Source organism: Pogoniulus pusillus, chromosome 19 (genome assembly GCF_015220805.1).
Source record: "Pogoniulus pusillus isolate bPogPus1 chromosome 19, bPogPus1.pri, whole genome shotgun sequence".
Classification (NCBI taxonomy): Eukaryota; Metazoa; Chordata; class Aves; order Piciformes; family Lybiidae; genus Pogoniulus; species Pogoniulus pusillus.
The window spans coordinates 23823512-23840993 of record NC_087282.1 but is presented as its reverse complement, the minus strand read 5'-3'; the positions used below and the strand labels follow the sequence as shown (position 1 = coordinate 23840993).

General features: G+C 53.9%; 1 protein-coding gene across 1 annotated transcript; it reads right to left on the bottom strand.

Annotated features, from left to right (window-relative positions):
• Window positions 1-4441: 4441 nt before the first annotated feature.
• Window positions 4442-9100, bottom strand: LOC135184107 (uncharacterized). The gene is made up of 2 exons (XM_064159659.1): window positions 6102-9100; window positions 4442-4461 (listed from the first exon to the last, which is right to left on the bottom strand). Exon 1 carries the CDS (start codon window positions 8917-8919, stop codon window positions 6736-6738), a length of 2184 nt encoding a protein of 727 aa, XP_064015729.1. The 5' UTR covers window positions 8920-9100; the 3' UTR covers window positions 4442-4461; window positions 6102-6735.
• Between the last annotated feature and the right edge of the window lie 8382 nt (window positions 9101-17482).

The following is a 17482-nucleotide window of genomic DNA, read 5'->3' as shown; positions in this document are numbered from 1 at the left end:
TGGGCACTTTGCTTTTCATCTTTGCCTTGGCTTTCTGGGTTTGTTTTCCCTCTTGCTCTAAATCCGTTAGCCACAGCCCAGGCACAAACCCAGGCTGGGTGCACAGTGGGTTCAGAGAAGCCCTGCACAAAGAGCCTTGGGGTTGCTGGGTGCTGAGCAGCTCCCTGGGAGCCAGCAGTGCCCTCCTGCAGTCCAGCAGGCAGCTGAGTGCTGGCTGCAGCCAGAGCAGTGTGGGCAGCAGGGCAAGAGAGGGGATTCTGCCCCTGGGCTCTGCTCTGCCCAGACCTCACCTCCAACCCTGCTGCCAGGGCTGCAGCACACCCAGCAAGGACATGGACCTGAGGATCCAGAGGAGGCCACCAAGGCTACAGACTGGGGCCAGTGTGGCTGAGAGCAGCCAGGCAGAGAGGGAGCTGGGGGTGCTGGCAGAGAGGAGCTGCAGAGGAGGCAGCAGTGCCCAGGTGGGCAGCAGAGCCAATGGCATCCTGGGCTGGCTCAGGAGCAGTGTGGGCAGCAGGACAAGGGAGGTTCTTGTGCCCCTGTGCTCAGCACTGCTCAGGCCACCCCTGGAGTGCTGTGCTCAGTTCTGGGCTCCTCCATTGCAGAGAGATGCTGAGGTGCTGGAAGGTGCCCAGAGCAGGGCAGCAAGGCTGGGGAGGGGCCTGGAGCACAGCCCTGTAAGGAGAGGCTGAGGGAGCTGGGGGGGTGCAGCCTGCAGCAGAGGAGGCTCAGGGCAGAGCTCATTGCTGCCTGCAGCTGCCTGCAGGGAGGCTGTAGCCAGGTGGGGTTGGGCTCTGCTGCCAGGCAGCCAGCAGCAGAAGAAGGGGACACAGCCTCAAGCTGTGCCAGGGCAGGTTGAGGATGGATGTTGTTAGGAAGTTGTTGTCAGAGTGATTGGCATTGGAATGGTGTGATGGTTTGGGTGTTCCCTTCCTCCCCACACCACCACTTTGGAAATCACCCAGCCTGGACTCAGGGGCTCTGGAAACGGAAGGAAGCTCACACTGACAGCTCAGCTCAGTGTACAAGCAGGTGCAGCATTACAGTTACAGACAGAGATAGACAAGGGGAAAGGGAACACAGAAACACAGCTCCCCTCCCAGAAACCTGAGCCCCAGGAGGGGCTCCCAACTGCCCTTCCACCTTCTCCCACCTCTCTCTGCCTTACCCCAGACGTTGCTTTGTGCCCAAGGAAGAAGGGAGGGTTGGCCAGGGGGATCAGGAAGCAGATGGATTGCTCAGTTGAGGTTAGAGGGAGAAATGCAGCCCACAGCCCCGCCAGAGAGCATCTGCCTTATCTATGGATTCTTGTTCTTATGCATCTCAGTAAGCCTATGAGTGGAGCAGACATCACCATTGTTTCTCACAGCCTGTAGTTCTTCTCACCAAAACAGTGTAGCTAGCTTCAAACTAGCACAAATGGGCTGCCCAGGGAGGTGGTGGATTGGCCGTGGCTGGAGGTGTCGCAGCCAAGCCTGGCTGGGGCACTGAGTGCCATGGTCTGGTTGGTTGGGCAGGGCTGGGTGCTAGGTTGGGCTGGATGAGCCTGAAGCTCTCTGCCAACCTGCTTGGTTCTGTGATTCTAAGATGATCATTGGTCTGGAGTACCTCTGCTGCAAGGACAGGCTGAGAGAGTTGGGGCTGTTCAGCCTGCAGAAGAGAAGGCTGCAGAGACACCTCAGAGCAGCCTTCTAGTGCCTGAAGGGGCTCTAAGCAGGCTACAGGGACAGGCTGAGGGCAGTGGTTTAGAATGAGAGCAGAGCAGGTTGAGATTGGCTGTGAGGAACAAGTTCTGCACCAGGAGGCTGCTGGAACACTGCAGCAGGGTGCCAGGGAAGTAGTTGGAAATAACTCAAGGTGAGGCTGGACAGGGCTGTGAGCAGCCTGCTCTAGTGGAGGATGTCCCTCTGAGTGCAGGGGCTTGGACTGGGTGAGCTCTGGGGGTCCCTCCCGTGCCAGAGCATTCCATGGCTCTCTGCCTGAGGCCACTGCCTGTCAGAAGTCCTGGTGCTGAGAGTGAGCTCAGCTGCTGCTGTATCCAGCCGTGAGCAGCACCCCTGGTAAGGCAGGGGTGAGGGCATCGTGGTGCTCCCAGCCAGGCTGTGCTCTCACACGATGCTCTCACCCCAAGAGAGAGCTCCCAGCGCCCCCCCTGCCCCTGCGGGCGCAGGTCTGTGCCCGCAGCACAGCTGGAGAAGCAAGAGCTAACGGCAGCACAGCCCAGAGGCCTCTGCCCTCCTCCCCTGCGCCCTGGCAGCACGGGGCCCACGTTTGATGCGCAGCTGAGGAGGGCAGAGGTGGCCCTTGAGGGCTGGGGAGCAAGCACGGACTGCAGGGAGCCCGGGGGGGTGCAGCAGCTGCGCTGCGCGGGTGGGGGTGAGGCGCTGCCCTTAGCTCTGTGCGCAGCTCTGTGCGCAGCTCTGTGCGCGCTGCTCCTACAGCCCCTAGGGGCTGGCTGCGGCGGCAGAGGGAAGCTGAGCGCAGGAGTCTCGCCTCAGTGAAGTGTGGCTCCTGCAGCTGCTGGAGTGACCTCTGCCGACTCCCAGGCTCGTAAGGATCGGGCCCCTGCCTGGAGCGGTGCCGTCTGGAGCTGGTTGTTGTGATGCGAATGCTGCGGGTGTGTGCGTGTGTGATCAGCGAGCAGGGCATCGAGCAAGAGAGGTGTAAGAGCAGGGTAGAGAGCGAGGGGCTCAGGTAAGTTAAGCTAAGGTGCCAGAGGTGCAAGTGGGTACATTTTTATAGTGTTCCAGAAGAGCTGTGCTCTGCCAACTCAGACAGACTTGTGTTAGCTTTACAGATTGGTACAAAGTTATAATCAACTTATACAATTGGCTGATTCTCACCAAAAACAACTTATGGAACCACCCAGGGGTCAGCCCCCAGCAGATGTTTGTCGAGTGGTCACCGTGTCTGAGAATTGGAACCCTTTTTCCAAAACATAGCCATGTTTATGTCTTTGTTTCTCCGAGGGAGAGATTCTCCCAAGGCCTGGACGTCTGCTGGCACAGCAGCTGCGTCAGTGCAAGCAGATAGGAAAGATTGGTTTGACTTTTTCAATGGAAGGCCTCTGAGCCACAATTGTGTGTATAAATGAAAATTCTACAACAGGGCAAAAGGGCTCTGATCCCTGCCATGACATATTCCACCCCCTGGCTCATAGGCCAGAAAATCAAAAAAGAAATGGAATGTACAAACTAAACACAACTATTATATATACAATACCTCTAAACCTTAAAACATACAAACAATGTACCTAATACATAAACATAACTATAATCTAAACCAGTTTAAGACAGATCAATCCCTGTATACCCACCCCCTGAATAACAAATAGCTTTATTAAATACTTACAAAACAAGAAAACCTGTTATGTATGAAAGCAATTCAGCAGTCTGGGACAATCCATCATGAACTGATGCGATGAGTTTTCCCACTCACATCGGTTGCTTCCCATGTGTACAACCCGTTTGATTTCGATAGGGTCATAGGCACAACTCCAATCGAGGGCAAGTTTACCATTACTGGTTGTCCCACCTGTAACTTGTGTAGTGAGTGTTGATGGTGTTGGGATTTATCTGGCGGGTAATTAACATTTCCTACTGGTTCGTTAGGACAAAAGGCTTTGATTTTTGGAGTACCATAATTGTCCCATCGGTTATTTATAATGAAGACTGCACGTGAGGTGAGGAAGTTCTTCACTGAGAGAGTCATTGGGCACTGGAATGGGCTGCCTGGGGGGGGTGGTGGAGTCGTCGTCCCTGGGGCAGTTCAAGGCAAGGTTGGATGTGGCACTTGGTGCCATGGTCTAGCCTTGGGCACTGTGGTAAAGGGTTGGACTTGATGATCTGTGAGGTCTCTTCCAACCTTGGTGATACTGTGACACTGTGATACTGTGATAAACGTTTATCCCAATCACCTCTTGATACAATGGCATGCTTCTTGATTAAAGCGTTTGACCTTTCTACCACACCATTAGCTTGAGGATAGTAGGGAGTATGGAATACCCATGTAACTCCCTCACCCTTAGCCCACTCTTGTACGGATGATGCTGTAAAGTGAGATCCATTATCACTCTGGATGTACTCTGGCATTGGTAAAAAACTGAACCACTGCTTCAAGGCCTCAATAGTCTGAGTGCCTGTGGCAGCATTAGTTGCTGTAGCCATGACCAATCCAGAGACTACTTCCACCTCCACCAGTATGTATCTTTTCCCATGTGAGGGTTTAAATGGACCCACATAGTCAATTTGCCATGTGCTCCATAGCTTCTTATCTTCTCTAATGTGTAGAGCTGGTGCTAGGTTGGGGTGATTGGCTTTCAGCCTAATCTTACACTGTGGACAAGCTGAAATGATTGCCTCACAGGTGGTCATAGAAATTGGCCATCCTCTGGATCTACATTCGTAGTAGAGGTCTGCTTTTCCTGAATGGCCTCTTTTAATGTGTAGCCATTCAGCCAATCTCCACCACTCATCCTTTTCATCATTGACTATGTTTATTTTTGCTAGGTAATCTGCCTGATCATTCCAGGTTGCAGCTGGAGTTTGCTGTTTGGAGTGCCCTTTAACCCAGCCTACTTTAAGGGGTCTGGATCGACCTATCTCCAGTAGCCTTTTCCAGTCAGCAGCCCTCCAAACTTCTACGTTTGAAACCTTCCACTGATTCGCTTCCCACTGGCAAATCCACTCAGTGGCGCCTTTGAACGTGGAGTGTAAATGGTTGTTGCTCCATGCTCTGCTGCTAGCATGAGAGCACGCAGTTCCCCTACCTGTGCACTGCCATCACCTTCCTCAGTGATGGTTTGGCCTGTGCTAATCTCCAAGGCAGCGGCTTTGTAACACCATTTGTACTCCACCCTCCGAGAGGATGCATCTGTGAACCACACTCCTGACTTATCTGAGTCTGCGGTCATTGCTGGGGCCACCTGTATAGGAGAAGGTTTATATGGCTGACCAAGCAGTGCTCCATCAGGGTTTATGGGCTGCTGCAATTTGGATACCTTTGTAGGTCCCACTTTCAGTGTCAAAAGCTGTGAGATTCCCTCCAGGTAGGCATACCACTTTCTTACGGTAGCCTTTTGGGCAATCCCTTCTGGTGGAGGAGATCCTTTAAGGATCGATTTCAACAGTGGGAATGGGCCTTGCACTACAATGTCTTGTGTAGTGCGAAGCTTCTCTGCCTCTTTGACAGCCCAAGTTAGGGAAAGGAGTCCCTTTTCCCATCCCGAGTACTGTGTCTCGGTCTCTTTGAATGCTGTTGATGAAAATAAAAGAGCTCTGCTAGGACCATTGGGTCCCCTTTGGAAGATTCCACAGTATGAGGCATGCTCGGAAAAACCCCATTCAGCCCTTAGGGCATCTTGTGGGTGTAAGGGCCCCAACTTCTGATATGCCTTCAGTTCATCTTTAAGAACTCTCAGGCTCTCAGAATGTCGTGGAGTCCAATCCCCAACTCTGTGCTTCTTAAGCAAATCATACAGAGGACGAGCAATCACAGAGAAACCTGGGATGTGTTTTCTCCAGTAGCCCAAGGTGCCCAACAATTGTTGTAGCTCCTTTTTGTTCTGGGGCATTTGGCCCTTTTCAATTTCTTGTAAGGTATCCTCTGGAACTGACACTGCACCTGCCACCCACCAAGATGCTAAGAATTTAATCTCCTGGCTTGGGCCTTGGCACTTCTCCTTTGGAACAGTTAGCCCCTGGTCAGTCAACAATTTTCCAATGTCCTCAGCTACTTTTGCAACCTGCTCCTTGTCATCTCCTCCCACCAAGATGTCATCAATGTAATGATAAACCTTAACATCTTTAGGAAGCTGAACAGTGTCAAGCAAAGCTGCAAGTGTGTTATGTGCAATAGTTGCACTGTGTTTGTATCCCTGTGGAAGACTGTTGAATGTGTATTGAATACCTTGCCAGGTGAATGCAAACTGTGGTTTGTCCTCTTCTCTCAGTGGCACCATGAAGTACATGTCCTTCACATCCATAGTTGCCATCCAGGCATGAGAAGCTGCTTGAATGGCTGTCACTGTGGAAGATAAACTTGGAACTGCTGCAGTGAGAGGAAGAGTGTTATTATTGAGTTTTCTAAAATCGATAGTTAACCTCCACCTGCCATCTGGTTTTCGGACTGGCCAGACGGGTGAATTGTAAGGAGAATGTGTTCTGGTGATGATCTTCCTTTTCTCCAGGTCAGTTATCACTTCAGTAATGCCTTGCCTAGCTGCTGCTGGTAATGGATATTGTGCAACACAAGTAATTTGTGATTTTGGTAGTGGAGGAGCAGTTTGCAACATTCGGACACGAGCATGGGCTGATTTTGCCCCTTTTGCCCCCATTTCATAATAACCAAAGCTCCATAATGTACCATCTGGAAGATGCCATCTCCTGCCTGCTAAAGCATCAAATCCTAGAATATTTCCTGGATAGGGACTTAAGGCCACTTCTACTATAGTGCTCCTTTTTTCCCCAGGTAACCATAATCTTGTTTTAGCCAAGGGACATAGGTTGGGCTGTCCTGTGACACCCATTATCTTTACCTTTCTCCTGGATGGCAGGATTCTTAGGCTTTTTGCCAGTTGCACATTTAGCACTGTAATTTGTGCGCCTGTATCTATTAGATACTTCACAGCAGTTCTGTCCGGTCCTGTTGGAATCATAATAGCAGGTTCAGGTTTGTCAGACCATTGGCATGCATACACGAAGCGATAAATGTGGCCTGAATCATTCACCGCTACTTCTAGTTTTTTTGTTTGCTTTTGGCCCCCTGCTGATCAGAAGTAAAAGACTGATCAGGCCTGTTAGGAGAGGCGGCTCTGGAACTCCTACCGTGGTTCCCTCCTGTCTCCCTTTCTTCAAGGAGGTGTTTCATAGCCTTAGCTACTATATCTTGCATCCTTTTTTCTAAACCTCCCATTATTCCAAACAATTCAGCTTTCATGGGGTCTCTCGCCCGGTTCCTTTTCAACAAGTCGCGGGGTTTCACCCCATATTTGGTGTTCTGCCTCTGGTATGCATCTTGCCCAAAATAGGGACTCTGCCCCCAGGACATCCTCGAGCTATAGCGACGATTTAGCTCAGGGCTCCCCCTGGGACTAGACCGTGGGCTCGCTCTAGGGCTCCTTCTGGGACTCCCTTTGGGGCTTTCAGGACTACCAGAGTAGGCACTCTGGGACGCCTTTGCGTGCCGCACGTCCTGCTTCTTCCCACGTGGAGTGACCACGTAGCTGCCTTTGTTTCCAGGCTGCTGCTTCTCAAAAAAGGATGCCGGCGGAGATACGGGTTCATAATAACCTAAATTATGCCCTTTGATGGATAATTCCTCCAACAGATCTCCCCATGTCATGTAGTAGGTTAAATTATACCCTGTTGTAACACCAAATTGTATTAGCTCCTCAATTTGCTCTTTTCTTGTATCGCATATGCTCCTTAAAGTTCCTGACAGACCTTTTACTAAGGGTCTTAGCCGTCGTGGGTCTATCGGGGCATCCATAGGATTGGGATAAATTCCCCCCTCATACATAGCCTGCACACACGCCAGCTTAGTGACTGCTTCATCCAATTCAGCACAAGTTGTGATACGAAATTTTGTTGGTTCATCCCTGTCTACAGGATCAAAAGAACTAGCCCAATAAAAGATTCTAGAACTTAATGCAACATCCCCCTCGGGACCATTCCCAAGGAACACTGCAGGTCCCCAGCAACTTCTCCCCACTTCCTCGCGGGACAAGATTACCGAATGGGCACCACTCTCCACCACCCTGTACACATAGTCAGTTATGGTTTCATGAGGCATGCGGGAATACATTTCCCTAAACTCACGCACCTGCAGTGCCGTGTATGGTCGGGTTCGCGCAGTCGTGGTTCCTTTGCCCCTTTTCCCGTAAACGGTTTCCGATTTGAACACGGGTCTCACGGAGAAGGGTCTCATTCTCCCGTGGATCTCCTCCGTTTCCTCGTCGCTGCTGCTCGGCGTGTTTCCAGGCAAGGGCTTGGGGCGGTGCTTCTCTTTGCGGCGAGGCTGCGGATGTGCGTAGCCATAGCTGCTGTGCAACGGCGGCTGTCCGGCGCGGCGCTCCGTTTGAGTCGTGGCGGTATGAAGAGTGGTCACTCGTGGCGACAGTGGCTGTGGTGGCGGCGATTGTCGCTGATTTAGGGACACTCGGGTGCGCGGCAAAGGGACTGGTGAAGGCTGCCGTCGCTGTTCCTGCTGCGGCGGCTGAAGAGATCGTGCCGGCGGCAGATCTCGGACAGACGGCAGTTCATACCGCTCGGGGGGCAGCGGTTCGTGGCGTGGCTGCTGCGGTCGCCACTGGCGTATTGCTGCGTCTGGCAGGTCTCGGGGAAACGGCGATTCGGGTCGCGGCTCGGTAAAAACGACTCTGGGGTCCCCGGACGGGGTTGCGGGCACGGCAAGTGCCGCGTTTGCCGCGGTTTCGGTTTCCAGCGGCGGCTGCCTAGCGGCAGCGGCTGCTTCAGCCATTCGCCCTGTTCGCAGTTCTTGCAACTTTTGTTGTGCAATTTCCAGTCTCTCGTTTTGCAATTGCAGCATGGAATATAGCTTCTGATTTTCGGCTTCTACTAATTTAATGTGTTGTCCCATGAGCTGTGCCTCTTCCCTCAAGGAACTTGAACTCTTCAGGTTAAGTTTAAGACTCTCTATCTCATTTTTCATATTATCTAGTTCGTCTTGCTTTCGAACTATGCAAGCTGCTAATGTAATCAGTTGTTCCTTGTCTATTTTATCAACCTCCTGCAAGCCCATACACAACGTGGCTACCGTATCTGCCAACTTGTTCAAAATTTGTTCTGAGCTGACTAAATTATTTATATCCAGTGCCTGATTTAAATGTTCAAATTCATCAATATCTGTCATTCTGTGAAATAAATCCGTCCTTCCCGACCCTGCTTCGCCTGCAGCCATTATGTCACGGACGGGAAAGTTTGTTTGGGGGGGGGAGCTTTGGAGGAATGATATGCGAGGCCGATGTTTATAAAAGGTATAAATGATTTAATACTAGAAGCACCAGAAATGCCTTCCCCAGACTTATTTGTAATTATCCCACGTGGATTCTTTCTATGCGGTTTGCAATTCAATCCCAGAATGATTTATGCACAAGAAATCAGGAATTTAGCAACAGTTTGTGAAAGGATTTAGAAAGAGTCTGTGGCTTGGAAATGCCAGGATTTAGGGAGAGAGTCTGTGAGTTTTTAGAGAGGTCACTGAAGCTTGAGAGGTTATTCAGCCTTTAAATTAAGTTCTTGTCAGTTACTCACTGTTCAAATGCAGTTCAGAGAAGTTTCAAAGTCTCTGTGGATTTCAAGGCGCCGTTGTCCGAGGCTCCGCGGGTCCGGTCGAGCTGGATGCTGACTCCCAGGGCTCGTAAGGATCGGGCCCCTGCCTGGAACGGTGCCGTCTGGAGCTGGCTGTTGCGGTGCGAATGCCGCGGGTGTGTGCGTGTGTGATCAGCGAGCAGGGCATCGAGCAAGAGAGGTGTAAGAGCAGGGTAGAGAGCGAGGGGCTCAGGTAAGTTAAGTTAAGGAGCCAGAGGTGCAAGTGGGTATATTTTTTATAGTACTTTAGAAGAGGTGTGTTCTGCCAACTCAGGCAGACTTGTGTTAGCTTTACAGATTGGTACAAAGTTATCATCAACTTATACAATTGGCTAATTCTCACCAAAAACAACTTATGGAACCACCCAGGGCTCAGCCCCCAGCAGATGTTTGTCGAGTGGTCACCGTGTCTGAGAATTGGAACCCTTTTCCAAAACATAGCCATGTTTATGTCTTTGTTTCTCCGAGGGAGAGATTCTCCCAAGGCCTGGACGTCTGCTGGCACAGCAGCTGCGTCAGTGCAAGCAGATAGGAAAGATTGGTTTGACTCTTTCGATGGAAGCCTCTGAGCCACAATTGTGTGTATAAAGGAAAATTCTACAACAGGGCAAAAGGGCTCTGATCCCTGCCATGACACCTGCCTCTCACACTGCTCTGGGTTTTACCCCAGCCCTGCTTTTGGGTGGCTCCTACCTCTCACACAGCTCTGGGCTTTACCCCATCCCTGCTTTTGGGTGGCTCCTACCTCTCACACAGCTTTGGGCTTTACCCCATCCCTGCTTTTGGGTGGCTCCTACCTCTCACACAGCTCTGGGCTTTACCCCATCCCTGCTTTTGGGTGGCTCCTACCTCTCACACAGCTCTGGGCTTTTCCCCATCCCTGCTTTTGGGTGGCTCCTACCTCTCACACAGCTCTGGGCTTTACCCCATCCCTGTTTTTGGGTGGCTCCTACCTCTCACACAGCTCTGGGTTTTACCCCAGCCCTGCCTTTGGGCAGTTCTCTCCACTTTTGCACCACTCTGTGCCCACTTGCAGGCTTGGCAGGCCCTGGGGTCCCTCTGGGGGAGCTGCTGGCAGCTCCCAGCCCTTGCTGCTCTCAGCTAGACCCCAGCAGTTCGGCTCTGCCCTGTGGCTGCTGAGGCAGTGTCGCTTCCACCGGTCCCTGCCTTGTGGCAGCTGTGTCCAGAGACATTTCTGAGCTTGGCAGCTTTGCCACTGGCCTTGGGCTTCTGCCACGTGGATCCAGACTGTTGGATATTGCCTGCAGCATCAGGAGGCAGCAGAGCAGAGGAATCCAGCAAAGGATCACTGCCCGATGCCTGCCTCAGCTCTGTGAGTGAAGCCTTCTGCTGCCTTACCTCTGCTCAGCCTGGTTGCCAGTGGGGTGAAGCTGTGCCTGCAGCTTAGCCTTTTCCATTGCCTGACTTCCTAAGCCTCTGAATTTGTCCAGAACATCCTCTTGAAGAATTCCTGATCCAACTGAATCTGTAAATAGACCTGAACTAGTGCTGGATATAGGTCAGGAAAATAAAGTCCTTCTCTGTTTACAGTTCCTGACATTATTTCCCTGCCTCCACGACACACAGCTCCAGGCGAGCTCTGGCAAGAGAGGAGGAGGAAATCCTCAGCTCTGTGCTCTGCAGAAGTGCAGTGATGTGGCTCTTGGGCCAGCTCCATACAGCTGTGAGGAGCAGACAAGGTGGACATGCAGCTGGAAGTCAGCACCAGCCTGCAGTCCCAAGCCCAGGTCCTGCCTGTAGTAGTTTGTTGGTGCTGCTGAGGGCAGCATTTAGCTTATGATGGCTTGAGTGGCACTGGAGAGCCACCGAGGAACATCTGCCTTAGAGGAGAGGCTGAGACCTGAAGCTGTATGACCTGAAGGAGACTGAGAGAGGATCTCATCAGTGCTGATCAAGAGCTAAAGGGTGAGCATAAGGAGGATGGAGCCAGGCTGTCCTTGGTGGTGTCAGTGGCAGGACAAGGAGCATTGGAATCATGCCACCAGAGAATCATAGAACCAGTCAGGGTCGGAAGGGGCCACAAGGATCATCTACCTCCGAGCCCCCTGCCATGGGCAGGGACACCTCACACTACATCAGGCTGCCCAGAGCCTCATCTAGCCTGACCTTAAACACCTCCAAGAATGAACCTTCCACCACCTCCCTGGGAAACCCCTTCCAGGCTCTCACCACCCTCATGCTGAAGAACTTCCTAACACCCACTCTGAATCTCCCCATTTCCAGCTTTGTTCCATTCCCCCCAGTGCTATCACTCCCTGACAGCCTAAAAAGTCCCTCCCCAGCTTTCTTGTAGCCCCCTTAAGAACACAAAGTGGGACACAGGAGGTTCCACACAAACACAAGGGAAAAATCTTCACTGTGAGGGTGGCAGAGCCCTGGAGCAGGCTGCCCAGAGAGACTGAGGAGTCTTCTTCTCTGAAGAATATCAAAGCCCACCAGGACAAATTCCTGGGTGCCCTGCCCTGGGTGATGCTGCTCTGGCAGGGGTTTGGACCAGGTGATCTCCAGAGCTCCCCTCCAGCCCCTCCCATGGTGTGATTCTGTGCTGGCTGGGCTGGGAAAGCAAGAGCAATCATTTCAGCTGCCAGGCTGATTGCTGCTGGGAAAGAGCGAGAGCCTCTTGCAGAGCAGCAAGCTGCAGTTCTGTGGAGGTGGTGGAGAGTGTCCAAAGCTGCTAAGCCCTGCTGGAGGAAGGAGCATCTGCTGTGTGCATAGTTCCTGCACTGTGTTTGGTTGCCAAAGAATTGAATCATAGAATCCCAGAGTCAGTTAGGGCTGGAAGGGACCACAAAGGATCAGCCAGTTCCAACTCCCTGCCATGCCCAGGCACACCCTACCCTAGAGCAGGCTGCACACAGCCTCAGCCAGCCTGGCCTCAAACACCTCCAGCCATGGGGCTTCAACCACCTCCTTGGGCAACCCATTCCAGGGTCTGCCTGTGTGATGCCCTAGAGCCCCTTTCAGCCCTGCTCTCTGCACCATCACATCGGTGTTGGTTTCCATTCCACGCCTTGACAGGTGCCCTCTGCCTAATGGCAGGAATGCAGGTTAGAAGAAAAGGTTTAGCTCCAGGGCCTGTCCAGGGTCAGGCTGTGGTCAGAAGTCCTTTGGAGTCCAGCTGGGTTCCTTTCCTTTGAACTGAGCTGGCTCTGCAGTAGCTGCCAGCAGGGCGTCTGAGGCCATCCCAACTGCTTGAGCTTGGGGCTCACATTAGTAATGCAGAAAGGCTCTGTGAGTGCATCCCTGGAACCCTGGGACAGTCATGATGTAGGAATGTCTGTCTCCTAGCTACTACCATCTCTCAGAAAGTCTGGAACCACGAGAAGGAGTTTTACCTTTGACCACTACCAGCAGTACCAGGATGGTGTTGTCAGATGGGTGCTGCTCTGCTGGCCTTGGCTTCCTGCTGTGAAGAGCAGCTCTGACACAGCTTGGGCTCAGCTTTCAGCTATGTGCCTGGAATTTGGCAGGCCTTGGTGGGACTGGAGACAGGTAAGTCCCTTGTCCTGCCACTCCCAGCCCTTGTCACAAGTCCCTCCACAGCTCTCAGGCACTGCAAGGCTGCTCTGAGCTCTCCCTGCAGCCTTCTCTTCTCCAGGCTCCACAGCCCCAACTCTCCCAGCCTGTCCCCACAGCAGAGCTTCTGCAGCCTCTGATCACCTTGGTGGCCTCCTCTGGCCCCTCTGCAGCAGCTCCAGGTGGTTCTTGTGCTGTGTTCCCCAGCACTGGAGGCAGTGCTGCAGGTGAGGGCTGAGCAGAGCAGAGTGGAGGGGCAGAATCCCCTCCCTGTGCTGCTGCTCTCCCTGCTCTGGCTGCAGCCAGCACACAGCTGGCTCTGGGCTGCAGCCACCAGTGTTGGCTGCTGGGCACTTTGGCACCAACTGACACCCCCAAGGCCTTCCCCTGCAGCCTGCTCTCAGCCACTCCTTTTTTCAGTCTGCAGCACTTGCTGACATTGGGCTAAGTGGACCAGGAACTGGTCGTGGGCCAGGATGCAGAAGCCCTGTGCTACACAGATGGAGTTTGCTGCACTTGCCTGGCTGCCAGTGTCTGAGTGCTGCGAGATGCCTGATGCTCTGCAGCCTTTGGCCCCATACACTCTCAAGGCTTTTCTTTTTCTGCACCAGTTGTTTGCTTCAGAGTGACCTGTTTGAATAAAACATCGCTGAGTGCTTTTTCTAGAGCTGTGCCAACAACAGGGCACAGCTGGCACATCCTAACCAAGGTGGTGTGCTCTGGATGCTACCAGAGACTGCCCATTAGTTCATTTCTTGCATAGGTTCTGCTCTCGTTTGCATCTGCTTACAGCAAAGTGCTTTCTGCAGTGCCCGGGAGCAGATGTCACACAGTCTGAGGAAAAGAAGAGCACTCGGGAGTCAGCATGGAGCAGGCTGGGGTCTGCCGGCGCTGCGCTGCGCTGCTCAGCGCCGCAGGTTGAGCTCTCCTGGGTTTGTCGCTGCGCGCAGGCACCACCAGGGGGAGCCTGGGAGCCAGGAGCTGGCCTCAGTCACAGAGGGCACCGGGCTGGGAGGGACCCTCCAAGGGCATCTTGTGCAGCACAGGGACACAGCAAGGCTGAGCTGGAATGGCTGCAGGGATGGGGCCTCAAACTCAGCCCTGGGCAGCCTGTGCCAGGCTCTGCCCACCCTCACTCTGCACAACTCCCTCCTCATGCCCAACCTAACTCTGCCCTGCTCCACTGCCAAACCACTGCCCTCAGCCTGTCCCCACAGCCCCTTCTGAGCAGTCCCTCCCCAGCCTGCCTGCAGCTCCCCTGCAGGTACTGAACTGCAGCTCTGAGCTCTCCCTGCAGCCTTCTCTTCTCCAGGCTGCACAGCCCCAACTCTCCCAGCCTGTCCCCACAGCAGAGGTTCTGCAGCCCTCATCAACTTGGTGGCCTCCTCTGGACCCTCTCCAGCAGGTCCAGGTCTTCCTTGTGTTGGGGTCCTATATGTGGCCCCATCCCTGCAGCTGAGGTCTCCCCAGAGCAGAGCAGAGGGGCAGGATCCCCTCCTTCCATCTCTGCCCACACTGCCGTGGATGCAGCCCAGGCTGTGACTGGCCACAGCCTGACAACAGCCCTCAGCGTGGGGCTGTGCTGTGTCCCTGGAAACCAAACACAGTTGTGCACAGGGTAAAAACTAAAAGGAAAAGTGGAAAAAGCTCTGTCCATCAGGACGCTGGTAGCATGAGCAGAGCATCTCTTAGCAGGACTTCAGAGGAAGTTGGGCACCTGCAGTGAATTTCTCTGCCAGGTGTGTGCAGTGACAGTCGTAGCTGAAGCCTCTGGGGCATGACTGAGGCTATTTGAGGTCTCCTGCTCATTACAGGTGGCCAAAAAGAGACACTTAGCTGCTGATGCTGAAAACACAGTCACAAGCACAAGATTTGATGTGATTCTATCACTCTGAGCACCAGAAACTTACTGACAAGGAAAGAAAACTCAGGCAGTGACCTGACTTTTAATGAGCCTTAGTGCCCAGACTCAACTAAACCTACCTCATTGTTAGTGAGACTGGGACCAGCAGCTGAGATCAAAGAGCCACAGAATGGGAGGGGTTGGAAGGCACCAGCCCAAGCCCCCTGCCAGAGCAGCATCACCCAGGGCAGGGCACACAGGAACACATCCAAGTGGGGTTTGAAAACCTCCAGAGCAGGAGACTCCACAGCCTCTCTGGGCAGCCTGCTCCAGGGCTCTGCCACCCTCACGGTCAAGAAGTTCCTCCTCATGCTCAGATGCAACTTCCTATGTCCAGTCTGTGCCCATTGCCTCTTGTCCTGTCAGTGGGCACCTCTGAGCAGAGTCTGGCCCCATCCTCCTGACACTCAGCCTCAGCTGTTTGTGAGCATTGATCAGATCCCCTCAGCCTCCTCTTCTCCAGCCTACCCAGCCCCAGCTCTCAGCCTCTCCTCAGGTGAGAGCTGTTCCAGTGCCCTCAGCACCTGAGTGGCCCTGGGCTGGACTCTCTCCAGCAGCTCTTTGTGCTTCCTAAGCTGGGGAGCCCAGAGCTGGACACTGCAGGTGAGGCCTCATCAGGGCAGAGCAGAGGTGGAGGAGAACATCTCTCAACCTGCTAGCCACAGTATTGTGATGCACCCCAGGGTGCCCTTGGCCCTCTCAGCCACAGGGGCACTGCTGGCTCAAGGGCACCCTGCTGTCTGCCAGGACTCGCAGATCCTTTTCTCCAAAGCTGCTCTCCAAAGCTCTGTCCCCAGCTGAAGGGAAGTAATTACACCAGGGGAAGCAATTTTTACAGCTGGGTCAGAACCAGATCCCCCCCCCCCGCGCACAGGAACCACCTGCTGTGAGGCTGCCAGGTGATGCCATCCCTCTTTAAACTCCTCAGTCTCCATCCGGCTGCCACACTCCTGTCTGCTCGCACACAGCTCTCCCATCCTGCTGCTCTCACCCAGTTTTGCAGCCCAGTCAGTGGTGCTGATGTCTGTGTGCAGCTGCTGCCAGTGAATGAGCTCTGCGAGGCTGCAGCACCACCAAGGACAGCTCTTGGTGGGAACTGGAGGAGCTGAGGAAGCACCACCCTAGGATCACACAACCGTTCAGATGAAAGAAGACCTCTAAGCCAACCAGCAACCCAACCCCACCATGGCCACCAAACCACGGCCCACACTGCCATGGCCACAGGTTTCTTCAACACCTCCAGGGATGGGGACTCCACCACCTCCCTGGGCAGCCTCTGCCAATCCCTGAGCACTCTTGCACCAAAGAGACCCTTCATAATCTCCAACCTAAACCTCCCCTGCTGCAAGCTGAGGCCATTTCCTCTCATCCTGTTGCTGGCTGCTCTGTATTCCGTGTTAGGACTGGTGCAGAGAGGAAAGGAAAGCTGCTGCTTAATGTGCCCCTCTGGCATGAAGCCAAAATGCTGACCAGAGAGGTCCTCTCCTACAACTGGCAGCTGAAGGGCACAACTCACCTAAACACAACACAAACAATGCAATCATTCCCACTTTCCCAGCCATGATTTGTAAGTCTCAGCACAGTGATGTCAGGGGAATGGAGCAACACTGGAGGTGGGGAGAGTCCCTAGTGCCTGCCTTTGGGCTCTCCTCAATGCCTGCCTTTGGGCGCTCCTCAGTGCCTGCCTTTGGGCTCTCCTCAGTGCCTGCCTTTGGGCGCTCCTCAGTGCCTGCCTTTGGGCTCTCCTCAATGCCTGCCTTTGGGCTCTCCTCAGTGCCTGCCTTTGGGCTCTCCTCAATGCCTGCCTTTGGGCTCTTCTCAATGCCTGCCTTTGGGCGCTCCTCAGTGCCTGCCTTTGGGTGCTCTCCTCAGTGCCTGCCTTTGGGCGCTCCTCAATGCCTGCCTTTGGGCTCTCCTCAGTGCCTGCCTTTGGGCGCTCCTCAATGCCTGCCTTTGGGCTCTCCTCAATGCCTGCCTTTGGGCGCTCCTCAGTGCCTGCCTTTGGGCTCTCCTCAGTGCCTGCCTTTGGGCTCTCCTCAGTGCCTGCCTTTGGGCGCTCCTCAATGCCTGCCTTTGGGCTCTCCTCAGTGCCTGCCTTTGGGTGCTCCTCAGTGCCTGCCTTTGGGCTCTCCTCAGTGCCTGCCTTTGGGCGCTCCTCAGTGCCTGCCTTTGGGCTCTCCTCAATGCCTGCCTTTGGGCTCTTCTCAATGCCTGCCTTTGGGCTCTCCTCAGTGCCTGCCTTTGGGCTCTCCTCAATGCCTGCCTTTGGGCTCTTCTCAATGCCTGCCTTTGGGCGCTCCTCAGTGCCTGCCTTTGGGCTCTCCTCAATGCCTGCCTTTGGGCTCTTCTCAATGCCTGCCTTTGGGCGCTCCTCAGTGCCTGCCTTTGGGTGCTCTCCTCAGTGCCTGCCTTTGGGCGCTCCTCAATGCCTGCCTTTGGGCGCTCCTCAATGCCTGCCTTTGGGCTCTCCTCAGTGCCTGCCTTTGGGCGCTCCTCAGTGCCTGCCTTTGGGCGCTCCTCAATGCCTGCCTTTGGGCGCTCCTCAGTGCCTGCCTTTGGGCTCTCCTCAGTGCCTGCCTTTGGGCGCTCCTCAGTGCCTGCCTTTGGGCTCTCCTCAGTGCCTGCCTTTGGGCGCTCCTCAGTGCCTGCCTTTGGGTGCTCCTCAGTGCCTGCCTTTGGGCGCTCCTCAGTGCCTGCCTTTGGGTGCTCCTCA

Excerpts from the sequence above, each read along its gene's own strand:
- LOC135184107 (XM_064159659.1), bottom strand. The coding sequence starts at position 8,919 with ATGGCTGCAGGCGAAGCAGGGTCGGGAAGGACGGATTTATTTCACAGA.